General features: G+C 33.4%; 1 protein-coding gene across 1 annotated transcript; it reads right to left on the bottom strand.

The window, feature by feature from the left end:
* Nucleotides 1–321: 321 nt before the first annotated feature.
* LOC129257569 (NXPE family member 3-like) lies at nucleotides 322–16,436 on the bottom strand. The gene is made up of 4 exons (XM_054895930.2): nucleotides 15,876–16,436; nucleotides 6,021–6,805; nucleotides 4,106–4,179; nucleotides 322–3,664 (listed from the first exon to the last, which is right to left on the bottom strand). The coding sequence occupies exons 1-4, from the start codon at nucleotides 16,023–16,025 to the stop codon at nucleotides 2,871–2,873; spliced, it is 1,803 nt and encodes a 600-aa protein (XP_054751905.2). The 5' UTR covers nucleotides 16,026–16,436; the 3' UTR covers nucleotides 322–2,870.
* Between the last annotated feature and the right edge of the window lie 511 nt (nucleotides 16,437–16,947).

The following is a 16,947-nucleotide window of genomic DNA, read 5'->3' as shown; positions in this document are numbered from 1 at the left end:
ATAGATAGTGTTAATGAAGGTTTTATTCAAAAACGGTTATCAGAAACTCAGAAATTAGCTATATTAACTTTGCTGTACAAGAAAGGTGATAAACAATGTCTAGATAATTGGAGACCTATATCATTGCTCAACACTGATTATAAGATTGCAGCAAAAGTATTGTGTACAAGATTAAAAGGTGTTATAGATAAATTGATTTCTTTTGATCAATCAGGTTATTTAAAACAGCGCTCTGCTATGCAAAATTTACGTTTGGTTGAATATATTATTAAATTTTGTGAATATAATAATCACCCAGGCATTTTTCTTTTTCTTTATTTTCGAAAAGCTTTCGATACGGTTACGGTTACCCATCAGTTTCTATTTCAAATATTATACAAACTTAAATTTAAAGAATCTTTTATTACATGGATTAAAATCCTTTATGCAAATGTTGGAGGGAGTGTCATGAGTAATGGTTGGATTTCGAAAAAAATAAAAATAAAAAGAGGAATTAGACAGGGTTGCCCTCTGTCAGCTTTATTGTTTATTCTTGTTGTTGAAATTATGGCATTAAAAATAAAGCAGAATATTAATATCAGTGGTATCACTGTAGTATCTACTGAAACTGGTATTTCAAAAGAATTTAAGATATCTCAACTTGCAGATGACACTGTTCTCTTTTTAAACAACATTCAATCTGCCAACTTATGTCTTGAAGAAGTAAAACTTTTTTGTTTCTTTGCTGGGCCAAGCCTAAATGTGATGAAAATAAATGCTGTCACTATGCAACAACAACATGCATTCATTGAAGGTATTAAATGGAATGATGAACCTGTCAAGTACTTAGGAATGTATCTAACAAGTGATAAAAAGGGTCTGAACGACTGAACTGGTTTATGAAACTTCAAAAATTTAAATCAATTTTAAGTTTTTGGAAAATGAGAAATTTAACTTACTATGGTAAAGTTTTGATTCTTAAATCATTAGTAATTTCTCAATTTGTTTACGTTGCCTCTGTATTACCCATCCCCCAGAAACTAGTTGTTGATCTCAATAAACTGATGTATAATTTTTTATGGAATTCAAAACGAGAAAAAGTCAAGAGAGCAGTCTTGATTAATGATATTATAAGGGGAGGACTGAGAATGATAGATTTGAAATCTAAATTCCAATCCTTACATTTATCATGGTTGAGTAGATTCTTTGAAAATGATAATGATGTACCGTGGAAGTTTATGTTTAGATATTGGATTGAAAAAATATGTCCTTTTTATTACTTTTGAAAACAAATTGTTTCAGTAAAGATATGTTGAAGTTGTGCGCAAAACAAAAGGTACCCGACTTTTATATAGACTGTCTCATTACTTGGAGTGAACTTAAATATATTCAGTTTCCAGATATTGTAAATGTTAAAAATCAAGTTTTGTGGTACAATAGTAATATCACACATGATAGAAAACCTTTATTTTTAAAAAATGGTTTGAAAAAGGCATTATAACGATTAATGACATTGTAGAAAATGGACGATTTCGGCCAAGAGAACATATTTGTCGAGTGCTTGGCTCAAATTCTTTGTTAATGGACTTTATGTATTCGAAACTGAAAAATGCGATACCAAAAATTTGGATCGAAAGAATTCTAGACATAAGTTATGCAGATAACCATGAAACAAATTCACAATACGGAAGCGACGTATTCGAAATTAGAACGCTTGATTTTATTAGACTACGATCAATGAAGTCTCGCAATTTCTATAGTTTATTGTGTGAATTTAAGAAAAGAGAACCGGCTGCTTTAACATTCTGGGAAGGTAAATTGAACCTTGCAATTGATTTTGACTGGAAAGACACATTGAAATTTAAGTTTAAGACATTGAAAAACAATAAAATAAAGCAACTCAACTTCAAAACTCTTCATAGGATTTTACCGTTTAGATACAACTTGTGGAGGTGGAAAATTGTAACAGACAACTTATGTTTTTTCTGCAAAACAACATAATCTTTTGTTCATGTTGTTTTAGAATGCCTAAGTGTAAAGCTTTTCTGGAAAAGTTTTGTGGATTTGATTAATTTAATGTTTAAAGAAAAAATTGTATTAAACGAAAAATTATTAATAGTTGGTTTTGATTTCACACATGAAAAAGCAACAGATATAAATACAGTCCTTGTGTATGCTCAATATGCAATCTATTTCATGTATATGATTAATTATTTTCAAGGTAAACCATACAACAGTTATTCTATATGGCATGTGTTTAAATATGAAATTCTTTTAGACGACATCTCGGATGTTGTCTCTAAGACCCTGAATGTTATTACATGTTAACTTGACAATTGAATGAATAAACAACCTCTGACACGAGGAAAAAAAATATAAATAGTAAATAACAAGGGACCAAGCAAACAATATCCCAAGGGACATCACAATTTACATGTAAGTTAGAAGAACATTGACCATTAATTGCAAATGATTTGTAAGAGAGTTCCTGAACCACTCCAAGGCCTTCCTGCGGATACCATATAATGGTTTGATTTTTGCAAAATAATGTCATGGTGAATACTGGTATCGAAGGTCTTGGAAAAGTCCAGGAACACCCAAACAGTGTGCTGATATTTATGATATTTGTTAATTGTTTTGGCCACTTTATCAATAAAGTCAATCGACTTGAATAATTGCCAAAAAAGGACGGCTTTAGAAGAAGCGGATGCACGTATATGGAGTTCACACTCACAGAGGTAGACTTTCAAAAGTTTTGGTTTATCAAGAGCAGAATTACACAAGTGAACATGTCATTCAGATATAGGCCTAATTATTCGTGATAAGTGAAAGTGAACATTTCACAATTTTGTAGGCCAATTCGGTTACATAGTATATTTTGATTTTTTTTTTCACGAAGGACATAAATACGAAAGAAACAAATCAACTTCTTCATTAATACATGGCCAGGGCATATGAACAAATACTTGGTTTTGATAAGATGTAACCAAATCCCAAGTATCTATCATCTTTGCATCAATACCGACAAACTCCTCCTCCATTATCCCACTCATTTGTCTGAAAACATAGTCATTACTGTGCACACGAGCTTGAAACGAAGGCTGTTCTCGGGGCTGAGACTTTTTTACGACGGCCATTACGCGATCGTCGCCGAGCCTCGTACGCATACGCGCGATGGCGTCACGAATAGAACGCATTCTATCTCGATAGCTGTCCATATTCCACGAGGCGTAGTGCGCCGACATGCTAATTAAAATTATGTATGTTACACTCGTGTCGTTGAGCATATCCATGTATTCCCCTTCGAACATGCGCTCTAAACCAACAAAGTTAAAAGTTGCAGTAAGTGCCGCAGAGAGTACATGTCTTTTGTAAAGGACCGTGTGCGTCATATCCTCGGTACAATGATAATACGAATTTGGCACATTTTTGTCGCCCAGTTTCTTCTCTAGCACTCGGAACCACTGACATCCTATAGAATCGCCTAAAATGATGATTTTGTGACCAGTAAGACATTTCTTGACTTCGTCAACATCATCCCACCGTTTGTTGGCGCAGACGAGTGATTGCCATCTGGGACCTAACCAATATCCTTCCGGAAGTAAACTTGAGTTCCTACTGTCGCCGTCACGGCAAGGTACTCTGGGACGTTCCACCTTGTAATCATAGACTTCAGTCATCATTCCTGATTTGATAAAAAAAAGCACAATAATGTCTTTCAAAAGAAATTTTAGATTGGATAACATTTTGAAAAATATTACAAAATATTAATTTGAAAAAATATATCTATATATTTACTTATAAATAACAAATAACGATAAGCCTTAAAAAATTGATGTCTAGAAAAGTAGTGACACTTTATGGCAGACAGAAGGTATAATTGTACCCAGATTATAGGAACTATACGTAATTATGAAAAACCAAATTATTATGTATAATGTCATTAGAATTGTAAAGCTGATGGCAATCTATTTTGTATATTATATTCTCAGCTTATTTTGATTTCTCCATATTTTTTGCTCGACACACTTATTGGGAAATCCACGCCCCAATAAGTGTGTCCAAAAATAGCGTAATGACAATTCTAGCTACGGCCTGCCAGCACTAGATACCAGAATGAACTTACCTGTATTACTCTTTTCGGCGATGTCTATGTGATACACTGACTTGGGTGATATCAAGTTGGTCTTGTAAAATGTGCTGTGAATTGTTTTTTAAAATGAAGACACACATTGTTTACCAGATGGTTAAGCATTTAAAAATATTTGGACAATGATCCGGAGCAGACCTTGATTATACAAGAGGGCAATTCCATAAAATGTGTAAAAGGACATCCGCCCCCCAAATATGTGGCTAATGTGGGAACTTTAAGAAATTTTCTGTCTGTGATTTCTTGTTCTATCGACAGTCTTTAATGTTCTCAAAGGACAATGACTTGTTCAGTTTATAAAGTGAAGTAAGAATTGAGAAAAATGGGGTCGGACGTACAAAAAGGTTGCTTTATTATGGAATTGCCCAAAAAGATCGCTCCCTTTTTAGTTAAAGTTCAGTGCCGCTTCCCTGTTGGAAAGAAACATACATGGTCAACACACTCAATACATCATAGTCAACTGTATGAAGACATCGTGACCATAGTGTGATACGAATATTACACAGTGATGACACATAGTTGCCACACAGCGAAACAGTTCACACTGGTTGAAAACTTATTCAGTATGTAATAACGGCAAAGACACTGTGTTCCAACAAAATTAATGATAGGAAACAAACCAGAAATTCTGAAATTCATTCGCAATTGTGTGTTTATACATTCCCTATATGCTGTGAAAAAGGAAGCCACTGTCTGGCACTTCTTAAGCATGTTCAGCAAAGTGTTTTAATGAAGTTCTATATAATGACCACATTGTGAATATCATTGCTTTGTGGTAAAAAATGAATATAATGTGATTAACTTTTCCTTAATCATCCATGGGATTTTTCATGGAATAGTGAGTGTTTCATCACACTGTGTTCACTGTGTGACTGAATCTACATGTATACAATTATATATATATATATATATAAATATATTACAGCGCGATAACAATAGACACCTTTTCAATCTGTATAGTTATAAGTCGCTATGTGCATGGTGATATTCATCATAGTTATATTGACACACTGTGTACCACACTATGAAGAAATGTTCCAATTCCACTGGATTGACTACACTGACACAACATGAAACACACTGGTGACTGTGTGCTCTTTCCGACAAGATTAGCAGCATTCGTAAGATACACTTCTAGTTATCATATAACCATCGCACGATAAGAGAATTTCATTCGGGAGAAAGTTGTAACCGAGCTGATTCTTGTACAAAAAGTGTTCAAAGGTCAAGTCCACCCCAGAAAAATGTTGATTTGAAACAATAGAGAAAAATCCAACAAGCATAACGCTGAAAATTTCATCAAAATCATATGTAAAATAAGAAAGTTATGGCATTTTAAAGTTTCGCTTATTTTTCACAAAATAGTTATATGAACAAGTCAGCAACATGCAAATGAGAGAGTCGATGATGTCCCTCACTCACTGTTTCTATTGTTTTTTATTGTTTGAATTACACAATATTTCAATTTTTACAAATTTGACAATAGGGATCAACTTGATTGAATCATAAAATTTTAAAACAATGGTAATCCCACATGTTCAGAGAGGAACAAAACTTTCTTTCACATGACAAAAAGGGGAAAATTAGAATAATTCATATTTCATTCAATAAAATACAAAAGAAATAGTGAGTGGATGACATCATCAGTTCCCTCATTTGCATACAGACCAGGATGTGCATATAACAATTTTGTGAAATTAAGCGAAATTTAAATATGTCATAACTTTCTTATTTTACATCCGATTTTGATGAAATTTTCAGCGTTGTGCTTGTTGGATTTTTCTCTTTTTATTCAAAACAACTTTTAGTTGGGGTGGACTTGTCCTTTAATATTGACTTATGATATGGAACCATTGTAATAACGAACCATAATTGGAAGACGAGAACTTACTTGTTGAATAGATATTTCTTTCCAACAATGAGCTGATTAACCGGTCTATCTATTCCAGCATACTGTCCATAAGACATTATAGATCTGATATCATCACAAATGAATCCATTGGGTTTGGTGCATATGAGAGCGCTCTGGCCCATCCCGGTCTCATTGGCGCCAAAAAAGCAAATGTTTTCGTTCAACAGGTGGTTCATTCCTCGTTTCACAACGCATCGCCCTTGACCATCACCAAACCCATAACGATTGTATCTTGCAGCCCAAGTGAAGCAACCGTCAGCTTTCATATAAACCTCACTCAACCACCTTACAGTGTCGGATGGGTAACCTAGAATAACTTGCAAGTTAAGTCTTCCAGGACGCGGCGCCAAGAAATAAGCCGAATAGCTCCCATTCTGATGATCCACCAGACGGGCGGCACTTCTGAAATACCCGTCGATCGATGCCACTGTAACAAACCAGAAGTCACCACCAGCAGTCTGAGGGTACCCCATCCCATTGTAAGCGTCTATCCGAATTTCAACAGTATCGCCAACTTGGTACCCTTGTCGGACCGGCTGAAACACGGATGTTGCTGAAGAAGTCAGGTTCAGAGCATTGAAGTTTGAGTACTCCTTGATTAAAGTGTCGTTATGAACAAAGACATCAAAAAGATGGTCCAATCCAAATGATCCAAAAGTGTGTTGAGGTGTAAGCATGTATTGTGTCGTGTGTTGTTTAACTCCCCTGCTGTCCTTTGCACCGAAGCTTAGAGCCAGGCTGATCCTTTTGGAAACTGAAAACACCTGATGAAAGAAAATAGACACGTTTATAAGAAATTTTCCCATACTTCTTCTTGATTGTGCAGTTTTACTGATGAGACACTGAAAAGTTACAATCATATCCGGTTTATTATTGTTATCAATCATGATTATAGGCCTACATAGGGATCAAGGCCACCAGCGAGATCACTATCCCACCGCTGCCACCATATCACCAAACATAATTTTATCAAGAGGTTTCAAACACCGTTTATTTCTTTTAACACAAATTTATTACAATTACAATATGAGAGTGGCTTCTTTTTCTTCTCCACCAGTACACAAAGAGTATAAATGACTAAATAATATCTTTTTCTGTTTTTTTTCTTAAGAAGACTTATGATGATTATGCTACCTGTGCATAATGCCCGAATAAAAAAAAGAAAGAAAGAAAGAAGAAAAAAGATGCCTAGGAAATTGCTGATAATGAAAAATTAGAGAGTTATCCTAAACCTTTTCACAATATGCTGTTAATTTGACATTTCGGGTCAAGTGATACATCTTTTGTCAAAAGTTGTAACTTTCTTGATAAACTCTTTCAACTTCTCACCATTACGTTTTTCTTATCTTTAGTCCAGGATAGAAGGGGTCGAACCTTGTTTTTTTTTTTATATATACAATGTTTTTTGATGGTGTCTTGTCAATTCGAGGGTGCTGATTCCGAATCTGAATGATGCCACTCGTGTAACCTTGAGCATTTTCTGCAAATTGGCAAAATCCAATATGGCCGCCAAAATATTCAAATTACCAATGAAAATCATAAAATTGTCCACACATTGGCTATAAAGTACATGCAATTGTGCTGCTGGAGTGAAATAATATCTGAAAAATGATTTTTGTCAAAATATTTATTTTCTTGATAATTATCAAAATGGCCGCCATCATAGACCCCTGTACAATATGAATGGGGAAAATAAATTTCTACAAAATTGAGCACTGAAATGCAAGTAATTATGATCTATGAGTGAAGCAATGTCTGAAAACATGTTTGCTAACGATATTTATCATTTGTTATGTCACTTATGTGATAAATCCTGTATTTTGATATTCAAAATGGCCTCCAAAAGCCCTAACACTATTATGTGCAATGTGAATGGTGACACAAAAAAAAATCACAAGAGTGAGCACTAAAATGCATTTTGTTAAGATAAACGAGTGGAATACCGACTAAAAACATTACTGTTAACGAAATTTATTATTTAACATGCCATGTATGTGATAAACCCTGTATTTTGATATTTAATATGGCCGCCAAAGGCCCTAAAATTATGATCTACGATGTGAGAGAGGACAAAAACAATCACAAGGTGAGCACTAAAACGTATTTTTTTGTGGTAAATTAGTGGAATACTGTCTTCAAATATAATTTGCAACGAAATATATTATTCGGATTTCATATTTGTGTTAAATATTGTATTTTGACTTTCAAAATGGCCGCCAAAAGACATTGACTGTATTATGTACAATCGATCTGGGAAACCAATTTTCACAGGAGTCAGCACCATAACATGCATATAATTGTGATTTAAGAGTAAAATATTGTCTGAAAACAAAATTTTTAACAAGATATATCATTCATTCTGCCAGGTAGGTGATAAATAATGTATTTTGAAAGTCAAAATGGCCGCTACAGGCCCTAACGGTAGGCCTATTATGTACTTTGTGAATGGGAACATATAATTTTAACAGAATTTGGCTTTGCTTGACTAAATGGTGTCGCATGTGTGAGTGAAATATCGTCTGAAAATATGATTTCTAACCAAATAGATCATTTCTTATGTTATTTAGGTGATAAATGCTATATTTAAATTTCAAAATGGCTGCAATATGTTTCTTTGTGGAAATTATCTTTCCCCATTCAAATTTTACATATTAAGATATGGGACTATGGCGGCCATTTTTCATTTTTAAAAGGCTGCATTCATCACCTTTATGACACAAGCTATGATATATTTCGTTAGAAATCATTGGGTTTAGACAATACTTAACACTTACATCAAAATTAAGCCATTTTCATAGTAAAAATTTTGTCAAAATTATCTGTCCCCAGTTACAATGTACATACTACTTTGGGCTATGGCAGCAATTTTGAATTTCAAAGTAAGGCCTTTATTACCTTCTCAACCATTATGTGATGTATTTAGTCAGAAATCATGTTCAAGACCAAATTTTACCCATACATCACATAGTTACGTGCGTTTTTGGTTCTCATTCTGGTGATGATTAGTTTCCCTATACGCATGTTACAGAATTTGTAGGGGCTTGTGCGGCCGTTTTGAAAGTCAAAATACAGTATTTATCACCTACTTGGGAGAGGAAATGTTATATTTCATTTAAAAAAAATCACGTTTTCAAACAATATTTTCCTTATACAACAGAATTATATGGATTTCATAGTCAGGCAAATCCTAATTCTTTCAAAAGTATTTGCCCCCATTTACATTTTAGATAATACTGTAAGGGCCCATAGGGGCCATTTTGAATTTTACAATACAGCATTTATCTCATGCATGAAAAAGGAAATGATATGTTTCGCCAGAAAACATGTTTTTAGACAATATTTCACTCGTAGATTACAATTACATTCATTTTATTGTTTTTACTCTTGTGAAAATTAGTTTCTTCATTCGCTTTGTTCATAATACAGATAGGGCCTATGGCAGCCATTTTGAATGTCAACATGCAGCATAATTACCGAAATAGCAAGGGAAATGATATGTTTCGTTAGAAATCCTTGTTGTCAGACAGTGTTACACCAATATTTCGCAGTTATAGGCATTTTAAAGTCAAACAAATTCAAAGGTTGTGAAAATTATTTGTCCCCTTTTATATATTGTACACAGTATAAGGGGTCTATGACAGCCATTTTGAATATCATAATACAGCATTTATCACATTAGATAGTATACAAATGACATAGTTTTGTTAATAGTCATGTTTTCAGACAGTAGTCCACTCGCAGGTCACAATCACATGCAATAATAGTAATCTTGTTTGAAAAAATATTTTTCCCCATTCATATTCTACATAATAAAGTATACAGGGGTTATGGCGGCCATTTTGAATATCAATAAAATAAATATTTTGTCAAATATCGCTTTTCCAATTGGTATTTCACTTCTGCACAACAACTACATGTATTTTATAGCTAATGTGTGGGCAATTTTATGATTTTCATGGGTAATTTGCATATATTTTGGCGGCCATATTGGATTTTACCAATTTGCGGAAAATGCTCAAGGTTACAAGAGTGGCATCATTAAGATTCGGAATCAGCACCCTCGAATTGACAAGAAACCATAAAAGAACATTGTATATCTAAAAAAACAAGGTTCGACCCCTTGTCTATGGGGCCTATCCTGGACTACTTCTGCTTTCTAACAAATGAATGAATTTGATACCAAAGTTGAGTTCTGTCTTGAATCTTGGACATGATAGGTTCAATTGACTTAACCCATCCCGTCCAAAACCATGTACAGTAAACATATCTTTGCTATATTTGAACATGATAGAGCAAAGTAAAATAAAATGAAAAAAAATAATTCCGATCACTCCTCTTTACATTAGAATTCCTATTTATTATTCGTTCCTCTCATACCGTTTCCAATGTATCACTCACTGTACTATATGTTCCATTTCATTTTACATTAACGCGAATACAGGTGTTTAAAATATGGATAATTCATTTATCAAGGCTTATACATTTTGTCTCATCGGGCTTAAAAACTTACAAGCGGCGGAAATGTATGTTTTCACTGAGTCATAGAGCACTTGTCTTGACAACAATTAAACATAATGAAACATATAGGCCCTATTGCATAATATTACCAGTTAATTTCAATCCAGAGTGTCAGTTGCTGGAAAAGAATTTACATGTAAACGGGAACATGTGCACATCGAACCGACGTCAAAAGTCGTCTAGTCTAGACTTTGGAATATTATTTTCCAGCAACAGTGGCGTAGTGTGCAAAACATTTCGAGGGGGGTCAAACATAGCGGATATGGTGCAAAATGTCCCGAGAAATACTTTGACCTTTTGAATACAATGATTCAAATTTGTGATAGATTTTAACAATATATTAAGTAATTTGAAATAAAAATATATAGGCGTATACTTTTTCCTCTGCCTTTATTTTATTTTCTCCTTTTTTCCTGGTCATGGAAGGATCACCCCCTTCCCCTCCATCCGTACGCCAGTGTTCAGCGAAATGCATTAGTTCAGGGGAAATTCATAATTGCCTGATTGCCCCTTATTAGTAGAACTATTCAAACGGGAATGAATGGATGTATACTTTAAGTTATGCATACAGGAAGCAATTGTTTAAAGTGTTCAATAATAAGTTCTGTTAAGTATCATGAACACAATATTCAGTCACTGAGCCGGGTATGTAATAATTAAATGTTGCTTGTACAATAAAATATACAATAATAAACAATACAACATTAAAAAGAGAGGCATTTACGTGTCTGTCATGATTTTGTTTAAAAAAGAAAATCCGCAGGTTTGAATAATTTACGACATTCATATATCTTTAGTACAAATAGTAATTGTATACAATTATTCTTATTATAACTCTCTATATATGCATATGACAGAGGCTAATTCAATAGTTAAAAAAAGTTTTGAATGCATTCAAAATGATTACTTCGATCTGTCTCCACGCATATCTTGTTTGATACATTTTCATACTAAGAATCTAACGTTTGTATAACTCCATAATGATGGTCATCCAAGCATTCGTCCCAGTAGAGAGAGAGAGAGAGAGAGGGGGGGGGGCAAGGATGAGGGGGGAAGTTAGATATTAGTTGAGGCTGCTAGCTAGGGACGGACAGAGATGTGGGAATTCCTAGAGTACTCGTCTTCCTTCCTTTCAAATGAATCATATAAGCATGATAGGAGAGAGCGAACTCTGCTAACATTCAACAGAAAATATGTTTAATAGATTCGTTAACTCAAATTTTCAAATACACGATGCGAATTTGGATTATGATGAGCCGTCCTTACAAACGGGAATTAGAAAAGCATGGAGGTAACAAGAATGGAGTCGGACAACGATATGCAAATAGCTTCCAATTTCTAACGAAGTACAAAAATAATACACAGGTGCAATGTAGCCTTTGGTGGCGACCTGTGATGCCGCCAGTTTCATGGGAAAACTGAAAAATGATTTGTGGTGAAAAAAGATAAATATTTCCATTTTTATTTGAGAACAAACATTATTGAACACATGACGAAACGTATTATTAATGCAGTGTCAATGAAATCTTGATACATGACAAGGGAAAAGGTTGTTGGAAACTGAACAACTCGTTGCTTAAAGAAGAATCGTTTAAAGAGCATATTAAGCGTATTATTCACAAGGTTGATATGGATTTTAATAATAGATATGATAAACAACTTAGATGGGAAATGTGTAAAATTCGAATAAAAGAATTTAGTATGAAATATGCAGTTAATCTTAAGAGAAAAAAAAGAAACAATATTGTTCAGATGGAAAATGAATATGAGAGTTTATGTAAGAATATAAATGTCTTGAGTGTAGAAGATATAGATAAAATGAAGAAAATAAGACAAAAGATAGACAAATGGTATGAATATCAGTGCAAAGGTGCTATTGTGAGATCTCGGGCAAAGTGGCTTGAATTTTGGTGAAAAGTCAACAAAATATTTTCTTCAACTTGAAAAAGCAAAAGGTGAAAAGAAAGAAATAGATTGTCTTCAGATTAATGGAAAACTTATTAGAGATGAACAGAATATTTTAAAAGGTATACAGGATTATTACAATGCACTTTATAAAAGAAGTGATATTGAAGATGGGTTTAAAGATTATATATCTGATGTCAATTTAAATGTTCTGAATGAAGAAGATGCAAAATTATGTGAAGGAAAGATTTCAGAAAATGAATGTCTTGAGGCCTTAAAGTCAATGAAGCTGAGTGATGGACTCAGCGTCGAATTTTATAAATGCTTTTGGGAGGAAATCAAATATATGGTAATTGATAGTCTCAATGAAGGTCATGAAAAGAAACAGTTGTCTTGTTCACAAAGACAGGGCATACTTACCTTATTGTATAAAAAGGGTGATAAAAAACTCTTAGATAATTGGCGCCCTATTTCGTTGCTAAACATTGATTATAAACTTGTTGCCCGTATCCTTTCTTTACGATTACAGAAAGTGATAGATAAACTGATATCACAAGATCAAGCTGGATTTTAAAAAAATCGATCTGCTTCTGAATGTATTAGATTGATTCAAGATACTATTGACTATTGTGTGTCTACAAAGAAACCAGGTGTTGTGATGTTTTTAGATTTCAAAAAAGGTTTCGATACCATTAATCATGATTTCCTATTCTTTTTATTAAAAGAACTCAATTTTAAAGATTCGTTTTTAAGATGGATAGAAACGTTATATAATGGTGCATGTGGACGTGTTTTAAATTTTGGTTGGATATCAGATAAATTTGCAATAGAGAGAGGCGTAAGGCAAGGTTGGCCACTTTCGGCATATTTATTTATTATTGTTGCAGAGGTTTTAGCTCAGAAAATTAGACAAAATAATCAAATACAAGGGATCCAAATTCCACATAGATTGAACGATAGAGATATACGTATCGTACAATATGCAGACGATACCACAATTTTTACTGATTCTATAGAATGCATCAAAAAGATAATGAAAGAAGTCGAGACGTTTGGAAAATATGCTGGGCCAAAAATCAATTGGACTAAATCAAATATTATGAAAATGAATATAAACAACAATGAAACTAACAATCTTCTTTTTACTGAAGATCCTATAAAATGTCTTGGTGTTTTTGTTGGAAAAAATATTCTGTTGTTCAATCTCTCAATTGGGAAAATAAAGTTAAAAAAATAAAAAATACACTTGACTCATGGAAAATGAGAAAATTATCATTACATGGAAAAGTGGTGGTAATAAATTTTTTAGTAATGTCACAGATAGTACATACTGCTACGGCAGTACCAATCCCTTCTAAAATAATCAAAGATATTAATAAACTAGTTTACAATTTTTTGTGGAATTCCAAAAAAGAAATGGTGAAACGTAATGTTTGTCATAATCCTGAAAAAGAAGGGGGATTAGGAATGGTTGACTTAAAGACAAAATGTCGATCACTACGTTTATCATGGATCAATAAATATTTTACAGGTTAAGACAGTGCTTGGAAAACCCTGTTTGAATATTGGATTCAGAAAATCGGCGGGGATTTGCCTCTTTGTTTGACTTTTAATTGCAAAAAGAGTGATATGTATCGTATTTGTATGAAAAAACATTTGCCCATATTTTATGTTGACATGTTTTGTTCATGGGCTGATTTAAAGTATATTGATATGTTTAAAGTAACGAATATTGAAAACGAAATTATTTGGTACAATAGTAACATAAAGTATAAAAAAGATGTATTATATTTTCCTAACTGGATAAAGAACAATATTTTGAAAGTTAAACAAATCGTAACAGGTGGTGAATGGAAGAAGATTGATTCAATATGCACTATTTTTAAAGAAAGAGAATTACTTTCTACCTTTGAATTGTTGAAAATAAAAAATGCGTTACCGAAGTTCTGGCTTGACAAATTACGTAATAGTGCACGAAATGTAAATAGCATGTCATCGAAATCCAGCACTATTGAAATATCAACAGGTGACTGTATAGAAATCAATGGCATGAAAGCCAAAAATTTTTATCATTTGATGATTGAAAAGGAGAAAAGAGACCTCCCTTGTATTTATTTTTGGAACGATTTCTTGGGCTTGCCTCTTGAATTTAATTGGAAACGATTATTAGAGTTTAAACTGGATTTTATAAACGACAACATGATTGAACAATTTAATTTTAAATTAATTCATAGAATACTACCAAGTAAAGACAACCTTTGCAAATGGAAAATTAAAAATGATATTTTATGTAATATTTGTAAAGTTCCAGAAACCAGTATTCATATTCTTTTTACCTGTCAAGTGGTAACAGTTTTTTGGAAAATTGTTTCTGAATTAATAAATGCTTTGTTCGATGTAAAGATTGTTTTGAACGAAAAAAATATCGTGATAGGTCATGAAATAGAAAAAAACAGAAATGAATGTGGTTAACCTTATTATAAATTTTTCACAATTTGTAATATATAGGAATTATATTAGAAAATGTTTTGGAAACGACAAGCATATGACTCATGCTTTTTATTTTATGAAAGATCTAAAGGTAGAAATTCGAAGTTATTTAAAAAGAAAATGTAATCAGAAGAGACTTGATTTAAGACAGGTCTCAAAGGTTCTTTTAATCCTTTAGTTCCTGTTTCGTTATTTCATCTATGTATATTTTTGTATGTGACTTTTGTCAAAACGATTGTAAATATCATATGAACAAATAAAGTCCCTCTTATGAGGATTAAAGAGAAAAAAATTATTAAAGGCGTATTATGTCCTGATATTGGGTGAAATATTGAATGATAACATTAACAGCTTTAAAATATGATAAACCGAATAATTTGACATCTTTTAAATCAACATTTTACAAAATCCCACACACTTCCACACTATGAAAATATTAAGATTAGTTGGAATGTATATCAATTTGTGATGCTATGTGTCAGAACCGCGGCGAAATGCGGCCAGTCGAGTATGATTTCAAATCATATTTTAAGCAATATTGCGCTTGCTGTCCCTGATCAAAGTGAGCAATGTGTCTGCTCATATTATCCGACCAGAGGCAGCGTAAAGTAATTACTATTACAAAAGCATGTTTTGTAATTCGCCTGTAAGTCTGTAGTTAGGCAGGAATCTTTTGTCTACAATCTGCAAGAAATATGCAATGAAACACATGTGTAACATATTTTATCATGGCGGCATCTATAAGTGGCTCTAAAGGAAAAGTGTTGGATGGTTCTCCATGTCTTAAATCTCCTTGAGAAAAGCAATGAGGGTCTCCAACAAAAGGGATATCCATTGATGAATTGTTATAAATTTATATACTATAGGTGTCTGTAATAATGTTTAAGATCAAAACTATATTAATCTGTATGCTGTACTTACCCAAGTGATAATAAATAACACCGATATCACCAATGCTGTGATAAAACATTTCTTGAATGATGAAATACCCGTCCTTCTGTGATTGCCTTTAGTCTGTATGAAGCTGAACTTGGAGAGTATTACATTTACGATGATTTGACTTGAAGACATTCTGTGAGACAGCAGTGCTATTCGTTGGGAGATAACCAATACTCACCGTGCCTGATTTACGCGCCCTTTCCTGGCACGATATTCTGGTTAATCGTTACTGAGCAATACATTTCAAGAACACATGCAGAGACCCGGCTGGGTGCAGAGACAACATCAGCAACATGGACACAGAATTACTCAAGGCCAAGGATAGATCAACTAATCAACCCCCAATCAACCACTTTTCTTAAAATGCAACTTCTTATAATTAAAACAGATAAATGTATTGGTGTAGGCCTATAAACCATGAGCGTAGAATACTGTCTCATCTATACCGGGCATCTACATAGCTAGGCTCTTTTGGTGAGGATGTTTGAGGAAGTCCCCAGTTTTCCGACCTGCGTTGACAGATCAAAGAGGCAGATTAAAATGAACGATAAAGACGTTGACTGCCGAACCTAATAATATACTAATGCTATTTCCGCTGTGTCATGCTGCAGAATGTGATCTGAGAAACGTGTCAATTCAAGGAAAACAATTCAAACGTATTTATCATAAATTATTGCAAACGATATAATCAAAAGTTTGACCGAAAATGTACCAATCTCATATTCTTGCAATTCCAAACGACTGTAATATCAATAGCATTTTGCTATTACCTCATGAATTTATTAAAATCTAAGAATCTATATATACCTACATGTAATCAATTAGTTGGAATATATACGGCCTTCATAGGCGGATCCAGGGGGGTCCGAGGGGCCCGCCCCCCCCCCCCCCTATTGGCGGAGCAAAAAAAGGAAAAAAGGGAAAGAAAGAAAAAAGGGGAAAAGGGAGGGAAAAGAGAAGAGAAAAAAGAAGAGGAAGACGAGTGAATAAAATAATATGAGGGGAAGACTTGGAATATAAAAAGAATCTTTCATGTCACTTTATAAAATTTTCG

This window comes from Lytechinus pictus, chromosome 3 (assembly GCF_037042905.1).
Source record: "Lytechinus pictus isolate F3 Inbred chromosome 3, Lp3.0, whole genome shotgun sequence".
Lineage (NCBI taxonomy): Eukaryota > Metazoa > Echinodermata > Echinoidea > Temnopleuroida > Toxopneustidae > Lytechinus > Lytechinus pictus.
The sequence above is the reverse complement of the archived record's forward strand: the minus strand, read 5'-3'. Positions and strand labels throughout refer to the sequence as shown.